At 54.8% G+C, this 19,559-nt stretch overlaps 1 protein-coding gene across 3 annotated transcripts in view; it reads left to right on the top strand.

Annotated features, from left to right (window-relative positions):
- Positions 1 to 19,559, top strand: part of WFS1 (wolframin ER transmembrane glycoprotein) — a 57,924-nt gene that overhangs the window by 16,488 nt on the left and 21,877 nt on the right. Inside the window, exons 1-2 of one of the 3 annotated variants that reach the window (XM_031010212.3) lie at positions 8,058 to 8,241; positions 15,751 to 15,983. In XM_031010212.3, coding sequence (XP_030866072.2) covers positions 15,752 to 15,983 — 232 coding nt within the window. In that variant the 5' untranslated portion in view covers positions 8,058 to 8,241; position 15,751. Of the gene's footprint in view, positions 1 to 8,057; positions 8,242 to 15,746; positions 15,984 to 19,559 lie in introns of those variants that run through there. The other 2 variants (XM_055385868.2, XM_031010213.3) reach the window with 2 other exon arrangements.

Below are 19,559 nucleotides of genomic sequence, written 5' to 3'. Positions count from 1 at the left end.
CCTCTCAGAGCCTCTGGTTCCTGGTCTATAGCCTGAGGACGATCCCACCTCCCAGGTTGTCATGTGGATTTAATGGGCCACCAGGTGTAATCAGTATTCAGGAAGGGGTGGTAATGGTCTGTGGTGTGGTTATGGAGGAAGCCGATGTCCACCAGTTCCACTTCCAGACAGGTTAGCTCCCAGGTCTTCCCAATAACCCCTTGGGGCAAAGGATTTACTGAGTTGACGCCCAGGGAGGTCCAGTGAGTTGTTCCAGGTCTAATGACATTGCCTAAGCGTGTCATAGCCCCTCCCCATGCTCAGTTCCCTGATTTAAAGTCAGTGCCTCTTGGAAGCAATCACAGTGTCCTTCGGGACGTGAGTAGATACATAAGTGGATACGTAAGCTGTGGTCCATCCAGACAATGGAATATTACTCAGCAATAAAGAGAAATGAGTTATCAAGCCACGGAAAGCCACGGAGGAAACTGAGCCGCATATCACGGAGTGAAGGGAGCCAAGCTGAAAAGTCTACACACTGCACCGTTCCAACTCTGTGACATTCCGGACAGGGCACAACCATGGAGATTGGGAAAAGATCAGTTGTTGCCAGGAGGCAGCGGGACGGAGGGATGAAGCAGTGGAGTGTCAAGAGCCTTAGGACAGTGACGCTGCTCTGTATGATGCTGCAGTGGTGGTCCACGTCATTCTACATTTTTCCAAACCCACAGAATGCACAATGCCCAGGGTGGACCCCGATGTAAATGCTGTGCTCTAGGAGATAGCAATGTGTCAATGCAGGTTATCCATTGGAACAGGTGTGGGGAGGCTTTGCATGGGGAGGTGTGGGATCTACGGGAACTGTCTGCACTTTCCACTCAGCTTTGCTGGGAATCCCAAACTGCCCTTAGAAATAAGGTCTATTAAAAAGGGGTAGGGGGCAGCTGGGTGTGGGGGCTCACACCTGTACTCCTGGCACTTTGGGGGGCAGAGAGGGATGGGAGGATCACTTGAGCTCAGGAGTTCAAGACCAGCTTGGGCAACATGGCACAACCCCTTCTCTACAGAAAATACAAAAAGTAGCTAGATGTGGTGGTGTGTGCCTGTAGTCCCAGCTACTTTGGAGGCTGAGGTAGGAGGATCACCTGAGCCTGGGAAGATCACACCACTACACTCCAACGGAGTGAGACCCTATCTCAAAAAAAACCTGGGGGGAGTAGGGGGCAGAATAAAGCCAGCACCTCCTCCAGGGAGCCGTCCCTGACCACCATCACCTGCTACAATTTCTCCCCCTGCCAGGAATCCGCAGGCTGTCATCACTTCTCCTCTGGTTAGCCCCTCCCCAGAATAACAGTGGCTGGGGTTTCCAGCTTCCGGACCTGACAAGCCCCTCCAGGGCGGGTACGGGGCTGTGTGCCTTGGACCCTTCCACCTCACACCAGGGCACCCAGTGAGACCTATGAGGGAGCGGGTAGCAGGTGTTGAACGATTGCCCCTTCCTGCCAGTGACTGACATTTGTAAGAGAGACTCAGCATGAAATGACAGCTGCACGGTGTGGGCACATTGATGTACTTAGCAAATGAGGCCCCTGCTGCTGCCGTGTCCTGTGTCCAGTCCTGGTGACACAGCCCTGGGACCTGAGACCTGTGCCCAGGCCCCATGCTGGCTGCTGTCATGGTCCCCCTGCATCCAGGGCAGGCTGGGCCCATTTCGAAGGTGAGGGCTGGGGGAGGTGGGGGATCTCAGCTGGCACTGCTCAGTGACGTAGGGGCATGACTGGGACACAGGCAGGCCTGGGAACAGCGCCTCTCCCCACATGGGCATTTTCCTTCTTCTGCCTCAAAGTTGCTTTTGCATCCTGGCTTTTTTTTTTTTTTAATTCCCCAAATGAAACTTCCCAATGCATTTGGTGACTCATCTGCGGGCTGTGAAGTGGCATTCGCTCTCTGCCTTCAGAGATGAGCACATCACGACTCAGACCCATGGGAGGGCTCAGAACTACCCGGCGACAGTGCAGTATGTGTGTGTGGCAGGTGGGTGTGTGCACGGGGGTGTGTGTGGAGGTGCTGGCAGGCGTGGGCCTCTGATGTGGCACCAGCCCTGGTGACACAGAGCCGTGTGACCAGCACCAAGCCCCCCACGACACCCCCACCAGCCACAACTCCAGCCACTTGGGCTGTGATTCCAAGGAGACTGTAGAGTGGGCAGGGAACTCAGGTTTATAAAGGGAACATTGGGAAGGAGGGAGGAGTGGTGGGCCCAGGGTGGGATATGAGCAGGGAAGTGGGAGAGGAGGAAGGAGGGGGGTGGGAGCCCAGAGGCTCTACGGCCCAGCAGCTGCAGGGTGTGTGATTCCATACCCTCAGACCCTCGGACAGTGAGGGAGGCTGCCCTGTGTGTCACATTGTGTTAGGAAGATCTGTCGGGGTATAGCAGCAAAGAGAGCTTCCTACCTTAGACGTGGTCAAGGCCTGGTGGGATGGCCTCAGGAAAGAGGCAGTGGATGGGGCACATGGCCTGAGTGAGCTCCAGACCTTGCTAAATTGCAAAGGCACCCATGCGGTTCCTCTGCTGCACCCCTATCCAGGACTCCCCATAGAATGCAGACTTCTGGTCCAGCTGGCCTGGGCAGGACAAGCTCTCTAGGTGGCTCTATGTGCAAAGCCTGAGCTAAGCACCTCCAGCTTGCAGCACGGCTTCTCTAGCTTGCTTTATTTATTTATTTAGAAACAGGGTCTCACTATGTCATCCAGGGTGGTCTTGAACTCCTGGGCTCAAGCAATCCTCCTGCCCAAGCCTCCCGAGTACCTGGGACTACAGGCATATGCCACCACTGGCTCCAACCTTAATGTGCATGCAAATCCCAAGGTCATCTTATTAAAATGCAAATTCTGACTGAGGAGGTTCATGGTTGGCGCGGGATTCTGCATTCGTAACAGGCGTCCAGGTGACTGAGGAATGCTGGATGCTGATGTTGCTGGTCTGGTGGACCCATCACACTGTGAACCACCCTGCTTTATACTCGTGGGTCTCAAATGTTCCTATGTCTCACAAACCCCCCAGGAACCTGTTAAAATGCAGATTCCTGGGCCTGGCTCCCAGGGATGCTGACAAGGGTAGTCCTAGGGTTTCGCTGTGCTAGAAATCCAATGTGTGGCCGACATGCCCAAACATGTTCTGTTCTTTTCTTTTCTTATCTCTTTTACTTTTTCTTTTCTTTTCTCTTCTCTTCTCTTCTTTTGAGACAGGGTCTCACTCTGATGCCCAGGCTGGAGTGCAGTGGTGCAATCTTGGCTCACTCCAGCCTCAAACTCCCCAGTTCAAGCAATCCTCCCATTTCAGCTTCCTGAGTAGCTGGGACTACGGGCACGTGCCACCACGTCTGGCTGATTTTTAAATTTTTTTGTGGAGATGGGTTTTTGCCATGTTGCCTAGGCTGGTCTTGAACTTCTGGGCTCAAGCAATCCCCCTGGCTTGGCCTCCCAAAGTGCTGGGATGACAGGTGTGAGCTACCACGCCCAACCAGCCGCACATGTTGTTTTTTTGTTGTTGTTTTTTGTGTGTGATGGAGTTTCGCTCTTGTTGCCCAGGCTAGAGTGCAATGGTGTGATCTCGGCTCACCACAACCTCAGCTTCCCGAGTAGCTGGGATTACGGGCATGCGCCATCAAGCCCGGCTAATTTTCTATTTTTAGTAGAGACGGGGTTTCACCATGTTGGTCAGGCTGGTCTCGAACTCCCGACCTCAGGTGATCCACCCCCGCCTCCAGGCCTCCCAAAGTGCTGGGATCACAGGTGTGAGCCACCATGCCTAGCCCATGTTGTTCTTATCTCATTAACTCAGTGGGCTAAAAACTCATTGCCACACTCAGTAGCTTAAACCACAGAAATGGATTCTGCCACAGTTATGGAGGCCGGAAGTCTGAAATCAGTATCACTGGGCAAAAATCAAGGAGAATCTGTTCCCTGCTCTTCCAGATTCCAGGGACTGCCTGCATTCCTTGACTGGTGGCCACATAATTCCTATCTTCAATGCCAGCGTCTTGGAATCTCTCTCTGCTCTATGTCCACATCAACTTCTCCGTGTGTGGTCAAATCTCTGTCTGCCTCTCTCCAGCAAGGAGATAAGCCAGGCTAATGGCCCCTTCTCAAAATCCTTAATGACATCTGCAAAAACCCTTTTCTAAATAAGGTACCATTCACAGGCTCCAGGAAGTGATCTCTTTGGGGGCCTGGTACAGCAATAGCCTGTAAACCCCCACACTCTGCTCTCTTTCAAATGACAACTCACCAAGCCTCTGTCCTCATTTTCTTTGAATACTTGGCATGTAGTCCAATGCCTGGAACAGGTAGGATGTCACTAAATGTTTATAGTTTTTAATTTTTATTTATTTTATGATTATTGTTATTATTTTTGAGATGGAGTTTTACTCTGTCACCCAGGCTGGAGTGCAGTGGCATGATCTCTGCTCACTGCAACCTCCAGTTCCTGGGATCAAGTGATTCTCCTGCCTCAGCCTCCTGTGTAGCTGGGATTACAGGCATGTGCCATGATGCCCGGCTAATTTTTTTGTATTTTTAGTAGAGATGGGGTTTCTCCATGTTGGCCAGGCTGGTCTCGAACTGCTGACCTCAAGTGATCCACCCACCTCGGCCTCCCAAAGGGCTAGGATTACAGGCGTGAGCCACCACGCCTGGCCAAAAGTCACTAAATGTTTGTTGAGTAAATGGAAGTAGGTTTTAAATAGGTGTAGGGAAGGAAGTGGGCCAAGAACTTGAATGAAGAGTCTGAAAATCATGGGCAGACATCAAAGGACTGAATTGTGGGGGGTATATTTGGATGTCAGGTTAAAGAGTTTGGACACTGTCCTATGGGCAAGAAAGAGCTTATATGAAGTCCTTGCATAGGTGACTCATCCATCCATCCATCCATTCATTCATTCAATACTCAGCAGCAACATGCGGAGCTCAGCTCTTGGGGGAATGAGGACAGGTGTCCTAGAAAAGATAGCATTGAACAGCTGGCTCTTTCTCCCACCAGAGTTGTGTTTTAATAAGTTCTAGTATTTCTAGCAGTTACTGCTTTTAGTGTGTGGCTACTAGATTCTCTGGCTCATTCAGATTCATGACAATGAAATCTTTGTGGATTGTGCCTGGCACCCTTACATAATACCACTCTTCCCGTGAATGCTTTCCATCATGCGTTCTTCCTTATCAATAGTAATTTGCCATTTTTCAAATGTCTGCTGTGATCTTCTACTTCTCAATATTTTTGGTGTGTTTCTTGTAAATAGCGCTTAACTAGACTTTAGTTTTTGCCCCAATCTTACAGACTTTGGATGGGAAATCCAGCCCATTCACCGTGTTATGAAGGCGGGTAGCCATGGCTTTATTTATTTCATCTCATCTTATGTTTACTATTATTAAGCTTATTGTTCTTGCTATTATTTACTTTTCCCCCTTAATTTTGCTTCCTTACTCTCCCTCCACCCCTCCCCCAAATTCTACCTAGTAATTCAGGAGTTCTACTCTGCTTCTTTCCCGTGAGTTGCTACTTTCCAATTCCTGAGAGTCATAATTCAACCAATCTTTCCCTGCTAATGTATTAAAAGTAAATGGTAATGAAGCCCCCCTCCCCACCACCAATAAGGCTTTCCTTCCCCACCTGAGAGTCATAATTAAACCAATCTTTCCCTGCTAATGTATTAAAAGTAAATGGTAATGAAGCACCCCTCCCAACCACCAATAAGGCTTTCCTTCCCCACTCACCAAATCAGATCCTTTTACTTCCTCCTTCTCCCCTCAACCAAATGTGATCTTAAAATATTCTGACTTCTCTGTGATAAGATTCTATTTTTTTTTAGTTCCAGGCTAATACAACTTTCTCTTGCAGCATGTAGCTTATGTTTTAAGAATCCTTATGTGGCATTGCTAGTACAAAATCAGAGGCACATGTGGATTATCCATACTGTATATTTTGCAAGGGTCATTGCTTAACACCACTTCCTGTTCTGAGCGTTTGCTCTATCTTGAAATCTCTACTGTGATTGAACTGTCTCAGTGACGGGGGAACTCTGAATATCTTCCTCTGAAAGGGGACATCACTGAGGTCCTTTCTCTGTCTTGCCACAATGGATATTTTCTCTCTTTTGTCCAGACAGATGAATCCTGTAGTAGCCATGGTAAGGATCCTTGATCCTATCATCAGAGTCCCTGGACATTGCTCCAAAGTCCCCTAGGAACCACTTCAACTTTTCTCCCCTTAGATGTGACCTGTTCTTTCTGGAACTCTGCAAGACCGTCTCTTTATCCTTGGCATCTGGGATTTCCAGGGACACGTTCTCCTGGCACTTTGCTCACCTCTGTTTCCCCTCCAGCTCTTCCTGGAGTACCTGTCCTTTTTTGTGCAATAGACCTCCTGGAACTGTCTTTCCAGTCTCTGCTTTTTGTCCTGATGATTTTCATGTGCTTTTGCTCTACATCATGAAGCATTTACTCCACATTATCTTCCAGTTTGCTCATTTGTCCTCACCTCCACTCTTCTCTTTCTGAATTTGCCTGTTGCTTTTTCAGTCTCTTAGCTCCATGGAGTATGTTCAGTGTTGCAGTGTTCTGATAGAGGCTCCTTAAGCCGTCTTGTAGATTTTTTGTTGCACTTTCTCTCTTCCCTTAGACCTCCACAGGAGGAACTTTTCAATGTGTCCTCTTCTCTCTGCTTAATGAGCCCCTGCAAAGGGTTTGTGAAGTGCTTCAGCCTCTCTGTGATTGTGTGTTCACATTAATATTTATTATTTTCTTAAATGTGCATACATCTCACAATGTGAACAGTGATCACCTTTGAGTGATTTTTTTTCTCCTTTCTACTTTTAGTAATTCTCCAAATTTTCTACAGTTAGTGTATGATAAGGTGGAAAGACATCTTCAAGACTTTGGGCAAATAACTATGTCTGAGCCTCAATTTTCACATCAATAAAAAATGGGCTCAGTGCCACCTCCCTCCTTGGGTCACTAGGGGGGCCCTTGAAACCTGTGAAAGCCCCTAAGCCAACCTGGACAGAGCAGGCGAGGCTGACGGCAGGTGTTCTTCCTTCCTCTGTGAGCCTCACAGGCTCACACGTGAACACTGGGGATCGGGGGTGGGCAGTGGGGGCAGCTGGAGAATCAAATGAGGTGACTGACGTGAACTACGCCGCTTTGACAAAAGTCCTCCGAAGTAGTGTGTTCAGAACTCATCTCCAAAGCCATCTGGAATATTTGCTCCCAACATGTTGGTAAGCATTGTCTCTGGCAGTCACTCCGAGCCGCAGTTTCTGCTGTGGTAACTAGGACAGGTATCTCAGGTTGGTTGTGGGGACCAGAGACAGAGCAGGCAGGGTCTCACGTTCCCCAGGGCCTCTCAAGGATAGACACTCGCCCTCATCTCCAAACCACGCCTCCCAGACAGGAACCAAAGGAGAGTCTCCAAACTGCCTGAGCCTTGCTCACTCCCTGGGCTAACACACACTTTAAAGGAATCCCCCAGTCACCGTGTGAAAAGCTTGCTACACTGCATTTGATTCTGGGCACTGAAAGCAGTACTTGGCTGCAGACACTCGTTCCAAACAGGCCCCATTTTTCCATCTCTGCTGCTGTTATTAGGGGAGCCCTTAGACTCTCTTGCAGCGCCGGAATAGGCGCTCAAGACGTGTGTTAATATTGCAACAGCAAATATAATGAATCTGCAGTTGGGGACGCTGAGGCTGGAGTGGTGGATGAAAGGTGGCCGGAGCCTTTTCCACGGGTCCAAACCACCTGTTACAGGAGAAGGCGAGCGGCCTCGCTAAGCAACTGGACGTTTCGCGGGCGGGGCGGGGCCGGGGCCCGAGTCCGCTCGGAAACTTTCGCTGTGGGCGAGCCGGACCCGCCCTCTGGCCCCTCGGGCCCAACCACGCAGGGGGAGTGCCGGGCCGCAGCTAGGCGAGGCGCACCGTGATTGGCGGAGGTGTGGAGTGATTGGCGGCTGCGCCGGCCACTCAGCAGGCCGAGCTGGCGCCGCATCCGGGGGGCCGCGTCTGGAGTGGAGGGAGGCCGAAGGCCCCGCCCCTGCCCCGCCCCCTCGTGCAGAAGGCCGCGCTAGCCGGCTCTTCAGCAGCGAGTGCAGGTTGCTCCCCCGCGGCTGCAGATCTGCCGGTTGAGCCGCGTTCGGCTGCTCCCGAACAACTTTACTGCCGGCCCAGAGGCCCCAGGGCGTCGCAGCGCCGCGTGCGGCCCACTCACGGGCCGGTGAGTACTTCGGGGCTGGGGCAGTGGCGCGGTGGCTGTGGGCAGCGCGCAGGAGGCGGGCAAGAGCCCTGAGGCACTGTCCGCCTCGGGCCTCAGTTTCCCCTTCCGAGCTGATGGGTGGCTGGCCCCAAAGTCCCGACAAGGTCTCCGAAGTTGGAGGGCCGAGGGTCCCGCCCGCTCTGCATCGCGCAAGGCGACCCCTGTTCCGGGCCCGAACGGGTCACCCGGGGGGCGCGCCGCGGTCCCCCGCGCGCTGTCGCCTGGAGCCCCGCCGCGGGCGGGACAGCAGGCCCGAGAGGCGGAGCGGCCGGCGGGCAGGCCCCCTCCCCGCGCCCCGCGCCATCCCCCCCGAGTTGCCCCGTCATGCCCCTCCCCCGCGGTCCCGGGACCCACGGCCGCCCTCGGTGCCCGCCCGGCCGCTGGAACGCGCCTGGGCCCCCGGGAGGTGTTGTTGGGGGAAGGGGGTTCAGTCCCCCAGGGGGACCCGGCCCGCCCGAGGGGCAGCTTAGGGGTCACTCTGAATCCCCCTACAGCCCACTTAGGAGCGCTGTGGCAGTTCCTCTCCCTCGGGGCCCCTCAGTAGAGAGTTGAGGGGTTTCACTGGCAGCACCTGGACCCTGCCTCGTATGAACTCCACCCTCTGGATCATTAGCTTTTTGTTTGATCAACGAAAACTTTCTGGAGAATCCTGCCCAGCCCTTTTGGATGTGATGGCGCCCTGGCCTCTCACCCACTTAGCAGTTGATGTTATGAATTCCAAGGAAGTCGCATTTGTGCAACCCCTCACCACCCAGATTTAACCCTCTCAGTAGCCTTAGGCGGAGAAGTTATAGTCCCCGTTTGACACCCCAGGAAGCTGAGGCTTAGCAGGGTTTGGTGCCAGCCCAGGACCACGAAGCTGATGGGGCAGAGCCTGGTGTGAGGCTTCTGCTCCATCTCTCCAGAAGCAGCCCCGCCTCTCCTCACCTTGGACAATGACCCATGGCATTTGGCCCAGGGCTTTGCAGTTTGTAAAGGGCTTTCTCTTCTGCCAGCACCCATCACTCAAGGAGCTGTGCCCTGTGTACCCCATGTGTTGGCTGCCTGTTCTCTGCAGCAGGAGAGGGAGCCCACGGGAAGCCCAGAGGCCACCTTTGACTGTCCCCACCTGTTTACTTCTGTCTCCGAGGGTCTGTGATTCCCATGGGGTCTCCGTTGTATCCAACCAGGGATTTGGAGGGAGGCTCCTCCACATTGCAGCCTCTTTTCCCTGCCTGCTGGTTTGTCCTCCTCCCTTCGCAGACACAGGAAATGTTGGCTGGGAGACCCCATCTCACCTTCTTTCCCAGGATGGAAGAGCATGGAGGGCGTCTCTGACTTAGGCCTCCCCTGCCCATCCCGGACCAGGGCTGGACAGGCTTCTGGGGCTGGTCACAGAGGGGACCCCAGCTCAGTCTCAACCCCCAGAGATGTCTGCACTGCCGGACAGACCCAAAACACCCATCCTTGACGGTGGCAATAAGAATCATAATAGGTCGGGAGCTTTATGCCTACATGGCTCCCCTCCCCTCCCACTTCCCTACTTCCGGAAGTGGTACCACCACAGCCAGCCAGCCCCAGCCACAAACCAGACCACCCCCTGTGCCCTTCATTCCTCACTCCCAGTTGGTTCTCTCCTGTCTCTCCTGGCTCCTGAGCCTCACTCGGATGCCTGCCCTGGTTCAGGACCCTCGCCTCTCCCTGGACGACCCCCAGGCTCCTCCCTGGTCCCGATCCGGGCCTGGCTGTACACAGCCCTGCTGGTTCTTCAGCGGCCACTTCCCTCTGGGCTATCGGGTCAGGTCCGCCTCCTGAGCCGGCATTCCTTCGGGCCCTCAGGGACCCGCCTCGCTACTCAGTCAGCCTCTCCCTCCTGTGTCCTCTCCAGCAGTCACCTCCCAGCCACCTGCGTGTTCCTGGCCACAAGGTTGGCTCACTGTCCCTCTGCTGCCTCCTCTTCTGGGCACAACCCCTGCTGGAATGCCCAGCCACCTCCCACCTTGCCTGGCTCCTGCCCGCTTGTCCAGAAGGCTCAGTCAAGGCCTTCTGCAGGATTACTGGCCTGCCTCTTCCCACAGTGGAGTGAGGGCCCCCTTCTGTGCCGTCTTTGTGGGTGTCTGTTTAGGTGTTACCCTTCCCATCTAGATGAAGCTGCTCCAACGCTGGCCCTGGACAAGACTTCTCTGGGGCAGGGGGGCCCAGCACAGTGCTTGGCACAAGATGGACCTACCCTCAGTCCACACCTGCTGCCCATCCAGGCCAGGCCTGGAGCACGTGCCAGGTGTGTGGTGGGGGCTTGGCCACTATGGCCGTCATGAATGCTGCTTGGGGCAGTCCCAATTCAAACCCCTCTGTTCCTGTGAATGTGCCACATTGGATAGAGCTGGAATGTTCCTTGGTTTGTCCCTTAATACTCTGAGCAAAAATAGGTACCTGGGATCCATCAAGGGCTTTGTGCCCTTGTCTTGAGGAGCAGCCCTGTGCCAGGGGGCTGGGTCAGGCCAGGCCAGAGCAGACATCCCAGGGCCAGGACCTCCTGGGCCTGCTCCCTTAGGGCTTGCTCACAGATGGGTTTTAAAATAACATTTGCTTTAATTTCAAAAGCATTACACATTCATTATAGAAAACTAGGGAAATATGTTTAAAAGAAGAATAAAATGAAACCGCACATAAGCTTTATCCCCAGAGACAGCAAGTATCTTTTTTAGGGGGTGTTTTCTTCCATTTTTTGGCAGATAAATTTTGTTTTCATCCTAAACAGACTCCGGCTAATATCTTCTGCTGCTTTAAATCCTGCCTTAACAGTGTTAGGCCCACCTTTTCCTTGTTTCAAAACGTTCATGTACGAGGTCACGTTTACCAGCTGTACAGCGTTGCGCCATATGGAGGGGTGTAGGCTTTATAGCCAGCCCCTTTCTGGACAGTGCTGAAAGTGCCATATGATGGACATTGTGTGTGAGCCCCGAGGGCATCTCCAATGACTTCCCTGGACTGGCATCCTGGAGGCAGAGGCACTGATCAGAGAGAGTGAACATCATCTCGGCTTCCCACGGGGGCTGTTTCTGAGGCACTGGCTTGGGAGGTGGGGTTGTCCCCCACAGAGAGAACAGAATGGGGGTGGCCTGGGTGAGGGCCAGAGCCCTTAGGGCAGAAGGCCACGTGTGGTCATTCTGCTGCGGGTCTGAGTGGATGCATGGTGCCTGCAGCCCTCTCCAGGTGGCGGCCTCTCAGCTGAACTCCTTGGTGCCGGTGTTTGTGTTTGGACGGGATAAAAATACGCCTCAGTGCTCATGAGGAAAGAATGCTAGCAACTTTGGTTTTGTGGATCTTACACAGTGACGGCTTCTAAGCCATTGCTGTGGTCACCAGTAGGGAGTTGGGGCTGAGTGCCCCACCGTGCAGGTGGGGATCTGAGGGTGCAGAGTGGTTGCAGCTGGAGATGCCTGGATGCTGGGGTCTGGGGGAGGGACTTGGTAAGGTCCCACGGCATTATTGCCTGGATGGTGCTCCTGCCCCTAGGCCAGGCTGCCTCAGGCTTCTGCCCACATGCATTAAGTGCTTAACGTATTCCTGGCAAGGCAGCAGGTCTTCTGAGTGGATAAGCTGCAGCCCTGCCCTCAGGGCTCACAGTGGCTGTCACATGCAGGAAGACTCAGAGAGGGAAGGACCAGACAGCAGGTCCCTCCACTGGGAGATCTTTTCTTATCTTCATTGTCCCTGTGACCAACCATGACCAGGAATTGTTGTGCTTGTTTTGAAATAACAAGCCCTTTGATCCAAACCAGACTTGGCCAACCCTCAGGGAACCTGAAAATTAATCCTCCTGTATTCATCCATTCTTACTAACCAGAGATTTTACTTTAAACAGTTTTTTTTTTTTAACTGCAGTGTGACATACATGGTACATAGGCCAGCTAGAATCTGTTTTCCTGAAATTCCTTTTATGAAGTGTTTTCCAACTGAACATGCCTTTGTTTAGCACCTGGGAGTAATGGCTTAGGGTTTTTCTTTTTCTTTCTTTTTTTTTTTTTTTTTTTGAGACGGAGTCTTGCTTTGTCACCCAGGCTGGAGTGCAGTGGCGCGATCTCGGCTCCCTGCAAGCTCCATCTCCTGGGTTCACACCATTCTCCTGCCTCAGCCTCCCCAGTAGTTGGGACTATCGGCGCCCGCCACCACGCCTGGCTATTTTTTTTTGTATTTTTAATAGAGACGGGGTTTCACTGTGTTAGCCAGGATGGTCTTGATCTCCTGACCTCGTGATCCACCCGCGTCGGCCTCCCAAAGTGCTGGGATTACAGGCGTGAGCCACCGCACCTGGCCGGCTTAGTTTTTTTTTTAATGCCCAATAGTTTGCTTTCTCTTCTGCCACACACGTAATCCCCATAGCACCCCTATGTGGGAGGTGCTATCCCCATTTTACATATGGGGAAACAGACACAGTGAGGTCATGTGGCCACTAGTAAGGGTAACCGACGCCCCACGCCATGTTGCTTCCAGCTGTAACCTCTAGCAGAGGGAGGGCTCTGATGGAGAGGTGATCGCCTGAGTGCTGTGTGTTTACCTGAGTAGGTGAGGAAGACAGGGACTCGGGACAGACATAGCTTGGAAGCTCCCACAAAAGAGGTATCGCTGGAGCTCTTGACTTGAAGGGTGCTTAGGGTCTAGGCTGGGGGAGGGGGGTAAGAAGGCATTCCGGGAAGAGAGCCCTGCAGAAACAGAAGTGTGGAGGTCAGCATTTGTGTGCTGATGTTGAAGGGTAGCCAGTGTTTTGCAGTGAGTGGGCCCCGGGAGAGAGGGTGCAGTGGCGGTAGGATTTCAAAGTCGTCTTTTTCAGAAATGAGCTTGCAGAAGCATTAGAATTAGGCAGGTCTGGATTTGAATTTCAGGTCTGGTACCTGGAGCTGTTTGATCTTGAGCAGGTCTCTCCCCTCCCTGCACCTAGGTTCCTGTCTGTGAAGTGGGGTGAGGTTGAAGGATAAAACATTTCCCCATTTATAACTCTGGGATGACAATAGGATCTACCTTCCAGGTCCATGCGAGGAACTCACGACAATAGGACCTACCTTCCAGGGCCATACGAGAAACTCATGAGAAAAGACAAGTACAGAGAACAGAGCCGTTGGTCTTGATGGCAGAGATGCCCTGGCGTAGGTCAGCCCTCAGTAAAGGTGCCCTCTCTCTCTGTCTGAGAAAGTGACACCTGACTTGGGGGCAGTGGGAACCATGGGAGAGAAGGTAGACAAGGCCACGTGTCATTTGAAGACCTGACTTTTCACCGTCTCAGGTGGTCCGGTGGCCTGCAGGACCGTGGTTCTGTTTGCCCACAGCGTGTGGGTTCTACGTGCGATCCTGTATTTCTCTGCCACAGCTGACTAAGGGGACACTTAGGTCTGCACATGCAGTTAAATGGCTGCTTTTGTGGAAGGTGCCAGTTCCCGGGAGCTGGGAACTTGGAAACAGGATGGAGCAGGCTCCCAAGCTTGACCATGCATGGTTTGCACCTGGGGGATGCACAGGATGGGGTGGGGGGGGGGGTGTGCTTGACCATGCATGGTTTGCACCTGGGGGATGCACAGGATGGGGTGGGGGGGGTGTGCTTGACCATGCATGGTTTGCACCTGGGGGATGCACGGGGTTGAGGGAGGCAGTGTGCTTGACCATGCATGGTTTGCACCTGGGGGATGTTTTAAACTAAGGGCTCAGTCCCTCTGAGGGAGGAACGTGTGGATTGAAATCTGCAGTTCTTGAGCGGCACCAATCTGATCTTTAGGACCCATTTGCAGCTGGGAATGCAGCAGACATTGTTGCGTATGGAGCCTGGGGCCACTCCTGACTCTTCCAGTCACAGCTGCCCCCAAAAGTGACCTCTGGGCACCTACTCAGACCTGGTTGCTCCGTGCCAAGCGCCGGGTGTTCAGAGGTGGCCAGGGGACTCCCTCGTGCTGCCTATGGTGTCTGGTCTCACTGGTCCTCACCGTTGCCCCTATCCCCATTTTCAGATGAGGAGGCTGAGGTGCAGAGAGGGATGTGGGCTGCTCAGGACCACACAGCTGCTGGGCACAGAGCCAGGAGCACAGCGCTGCAGCAGCTTGGGGCTGGGAGCGAGACTCTCTGTTACCAGCCTCTCCCTGCTCTGTGCCTCAGAGGATGGCTGTGGCCCTGAGCTTGGGAGGGTCATTTGGGAATCTGAGGAAAAGTTTCCACAGCCTCACACAGCAGCAGGTTCAAGGTCCAGCAGTGCCAGGGGTTTGCATCCCACCCCTAACGCTGCTCATCCAGGGCCCATCTGGGTCCGGGGCTCGGGATCCTGCAGCGCTTTCAGCTCTGTGTCTGTGGCCGGTGGTTGTCCTTCATTACAGGGATGGTGGTGTTTTTCCATGTTGCTAAGCAGCATGTGAGGGCCTCTGTTGAATAAAATAAAGCCCTTGCTCCAGCGTGACACGGGTCACGGGATCTCTGCACACTCTAGTCTCTTCTGATGCCCCCACCGCACTGTTTGCCTTAGTTTGCTTTTTACTCTGTGTGTTGATTTCTGGGACATCAGTCCTCTGACTTCGGTGCTGTGGCTTGGGCCTGGGGTGGGGGCTGTGGAGCGGCAGATCTGGGTATGAATCCCAGCTCCACCCATTTGGCTCCCTCTCTTCTCTCCCCTGCCCTCTTCTCCCCTCCCCAGCTCCCTTCACCTCTCATATTTACTTAACTTTACTCAGTACCAGCGTATTAGTTTTCTAGGGCTTCCGTAAGAAACTACTGGAAACTTGGTGGCTTAAAACAACAGAGGTTTGTTCTCTGATGGTTCTGGAGGCAGAAGTCTGAAGTCAAGGTGTGGGCAGGGTGGGTCCCTCCTGGAGGCTCTGAGGGAGGCTCAGTTCCTCGCCTCTGTCCAGCTTCTGGCAGTGGCCAGTGGTCCTCCTGCTCCTTGGCCACTGTCACCCATCTCCGCATGGCTCTGTTACGCTCCTCTTCCTATAGGCCATCAGCTGTTGGAGCCAGGGCTTCCCCACTCCAGGCTGATCTCATTTCAAGATCCTTAAATACATCTTCAAAGACCTGTTTTTCCAAATAAGGGCACATTCACAGACATTGGTGGGCACATGATGTGGGGCCCAATTCAGCCCCCTGCAGCCAGGCTCCACATGGGTGGGCTCTGGGTGTTGCTATCATCATCCCCCTTTCTTGGATGAGGGAAGGCCAGGGTTGTGTGGCTCATGCCCAGTGAGGAAGGGACTCCAGGCCTCGGCATGTGCAGGTCTGAGATTGTAAGTGCCGTGCCATCTGTAGAGTCACGTGGGTGAGTGTCCTCCCATGGTTTCCTCCCTGGAAGCGGTGCTGGCCCATGGGGACTGTACTGAGTGTTAGCGAGATCCTGTATGGAGTGTCTGGCAGCTCCCACCTGCCTCCCTCTGCTTTTCTGTCTCCAGCAGACACTAAGTGCCAGAGCGGGCTCTGCCGGTGCTGGATGTGCCTGACCTTGACTTTTCTTCCAGGCAGGATGGACTCCAACACTGCTCCTCTGGGCCCATCCTGCCCACAGCCCCCGCCAGCACCGCAGCCCCAGGCGCGTTCCCGACTCAATGCCACGGCCTCGTTGGAGCAGGAGAGGAGCGAAAGGCCCCGAGCACCCGGACCCCCGGCTGGCCCTGGCCCTGGTGTTAGAGACGCAGCGGCCCCCGCTGAACCCCAGACCCAGCATACCAGGAGCCGGGAAAGAGCAGACGGCACCGGTAAGGGGGCAGGCTGGGGATGTTCAGGGATAGCTGGGTGGGAATGGGGTTCAGCCACCCCTGGAGGGTTCCCCCCGCCAGGTCCTCTGCAGTTCAGCATTGTGCAGCTCCCATGCTGTGCACAGGCGTCCATCCACTGGGGCTACCCACCTCCTCAGAGCCTTGCACCTGTCACCTTTGTGGCACCCACTCGAGGTGGTGCTGGTGCCCCCACTCCTCTGCAGTCCTTCTCTTCCCAGGGCCTCTGCAGCACTTCACAGCTTCCGTTTGCAACAGCGTCCAAACATGTGGAGTAAATTCACGGGCCCTCTGTAACCAACTAGGGTGGCAGGCCAGAGGTGACAGCCACACTCTCGGGAGTGAGGCCACATGCGGGCAAAGCCCTTGGTGCTGAGTTTCCCCTCTCCCTGAAGGAGACTTGTGAGGGACGGGCGTCCTTCACCTCCATCCTGAGGCGGGATGCTGGGGCCCTGGGTGTTCACAGGCAGAGCTGACTGAGGCCCGGGGTGTTCAAAGCAGAGCTGAGGCCCTTGGTGTTCACAGGCAGAGCTGACAGGCTTGTTGGTTCCCGGGTAGTGATGTGAGGGTGGTGGGTGTGAGCCAGGGGAGTCCGGCCCCTGGGCACCTTCTCCAGCTGACTCAGGCCTCGGTCAGCCTTCACTTTTGCTAGAGAGGCCGCTGCCAGGGAGGCTCAGTCCCAGCTCATCACTGCCCCTCCTGCCCATGCAGAAGCCCCAGACCCATGGTGAGTGCCTGCTGTGTACACCAGCCTTTTCCATGTGCCTGCAGGACTCCTCATGGCAGTCCTGAGAGGGGAAACTGAGACACAGTCTAGGTGACTTGCCCAAGAGACTCAGTGGGTGAGAGACAAGGTGCTCGAGTGGCCCAGGTTTCCTTCTTGTCCCAGTCACCCCACTGGCAGGGCCATGGGGCCTCCCTGCTGTGGTCGCAGCGCACTGAGGCTCCCATGTACCACTTATGCTGGGCGTGCCCTTGGAAACTCACCGCAGCCCTGGGCCCTGTTTGTCTTTGCATCTCCTTAAAAGATCACTGTGCTCCTCTGCTTTGTTTTGGAGGCCTCTGGGCAGATGAGGGCCTGACCCCGGGATTTGGGCCCAGCCTCACGGCTTCAGGGGAACAGATACCAGGGCTCGGAAGCTTGGTTTCAATCTGGGTAATGAGAACAGCCCGCAAAGGACAGAGTCCAAGACTGTGTGTTTCAGATAAGAAGAGTCAGGAAGCAGCTGTGGTTTGTTTGGCTTCGGTCTCCAATGTGGGGGTGGTGAAGAACAAGCCCTGGGCGCCGCCTGACAGCCCAGCCCCCAACACTGGGCCTGCAGCTGGGGGCAGTGGGCATCCCGTCTCCCAGTCACTGGTCACTGATGTGGCCAAAGCAGGCCTGGCCCTGCATGCCCAGTGGCCGCAGGGAGGGCAGGGCCCAGGGTCCCTGCCAGTAGCAGCTGCTGTGAGAATCTATTATTTAGCTCCCCCGTCCAGCCAACATAGGTGGGTGAGCATCAGTTGAAATACCAATAGGTAACAACGAGGGTAGCTATTTAACTGACACTTCCCCGAGCCAGGCATCTTTTTAGGGCATTAGCCCACTTGCCTGTTTAACAGCCCTGGGAGGCAGGCTCTGCTGCTGCCCTGTTTTTCAGATGGGAAACTGAGGGATAGAGGGCTTAAGTAGATGACCCAGCGTCCCGTGGTTGGTGAAGGGTGGAGGGGAGATTTAAACATACCCTGGAGCCTGTGCTCACTGTGGGCCTCAGGTCATCTGCGCCCAGGGATCCCCATGTCCCAGGCTCCGAGAAGTGCACAGAGCAGGTTGGCCTGTCCCTAGATCAATGCCTGGCCAGGCCCCCGTGACAGGAGTGAAGGCTCAGTCCTGTCCTCCAGGAGCCCTGAGCAATATGGGAGACAGGAGTGAACAAGGAACTACATTCTGGGGCTCATGTAGCACGGGGGACAACCCACATTGCAGTCCCCTAGGGGCCCCCCAGGAGAGCCTGGTCACTCTTCAGGGCATCAGGAGGACTGCCTGGAGGAGGCATCGTCGGAGCCCTATCTGAGCTGCTCCTTGGCCTGTACACTTGGGAAACAGGAGAAGAGCAGCCTTGGGGTCGCCCTTCTCTGGTTGCCTCCCTGAGGAACTGACCCCCTTTTCAGCCCTTCATTCAGCAAGGCTGGGGAGGGGCTGCTTCAGAAACGTCACTGGGCTGGAGCCCCACACTTCCTTCCCATCCTGGCTCTGTGGCCTTGGCAAGTCACCTGCCACTTGGGGAACCACTACCGATGGGTCGGGGCTTGGAAACTCAGGGGCTCCTGGGCCCAGACAGGTAAAGAAAACAGTGACTCAGGCTAGAAAGGAGACCGCAGAGAGTTGTGAGGCTCTTGGGCGTCCCTGTGCCAGGGTGGGACTCCTCATGGCAGCCCTGAGAGGGGAAACTGTGTCCTGTGTGGAGTGTGGATGCCCATGTGCTGAGAGGTGTTGTCTGTTCTGATTTTTGACAGCAGCCCAAGTGATGTGCCAGTGGGCCAGGGCCGGCACCTGCCTGTCTGTGGCTGCCCCAGAGCTGATGGGCGGGGGCCGTTTCTTCACAGGTAGCTGTTTCTTCACAGGTAGCTATGGTGAGTCCTGTGATCACCTCAGTGTTGTCTCCAGCCCTGGGGGGGATCTGTTGTTCTGCTCAACAAGAGAATAAAGCTGGGCTCGTCACACCTGGTCCTAGGTGACCCAGCAGGCACAGAGAGGTAGAGTTGATGCCAAGCCGCACTCAGCCACCATGACACTGTTGTGCGAGTCCACGCCCTGGCAGAGAGCCTGATCTGGGCCTGTTCTGTTTAGCCCTGGGGCTAAAGGGCGGGCTCAGATGCACAGAGGGACAGGCCTGGTGCGGGTGGGAGGAAGGAAAGCAGACTGTGTCATCGTCTCAGCTTCAGGCTGGGCGTGCTGTGGCTATCATGTGCTTAGCCTGTGCTAAGTGTGTGCTGAGCATGTGGCCCTGGTGGGCACTCAGGCCTCCTGGGCACCAGCCGAGGCCCCACCCCTTCCCACTGTGTGGCCCTGAGCTCTCCTGCTGCCTCGGTCATTCACGGGTCTACCAGTAGAACACGGCCTGGGGTTGGTGGAGGAGGGAAGGAGGTGAGATTCGGGAGCTTTCCGAGTCGTACCCGCCACTCCATCTCCGAGCAGCAGCACTCTCATCTCTACAAGTCTCTACAGCAGTGCTGCCACCACCTTGACCAGGGAATCACCCTACTGTGAGGTGGCCCAGCTCACTGTGAGACTCTGGGGCAGTCATATGCCCTTTCTGTTGACCCCAGTGGGTGGCCAGCCCACACGACTGCTGAATCTGCCAGGCCTCCCAGCCATTGGGGGTAGGGGGATTGCTTTGGCAGCCACAGGGACACAGATGCGGACGGGAGCAGGAGCCCTGGGGAGGAGGTGCACCCCACCAGGAAGCACCCACCAATGCTGACTGAGGCTGCACTGCCAGTCAGAGCCGCTGGGCGAGGGACAAAGAAGGGCCTTCAGGTGTGGGGAGAGCAGGCACCCCAGCTCCTACACTAAGG

Source organism: Gorilla gorilla, chromosome 3 (assembly GCF_029281585.2).
Source record: "Gorilla gorilla gorilla isolate KB3781 chromosome 3, NHGRI_mGorGor1-v2.1_pri, whole genome shotgun sequence".
Lineage (NCBI taxonomy): Eukaryota > Metazoa > Chordata > Mammalia > Primates > Hominidae > Gorilla > Gorilla gorilla.
This window is presented reverse-complemented; position numbering and strand designations above follow the sequence as displayed.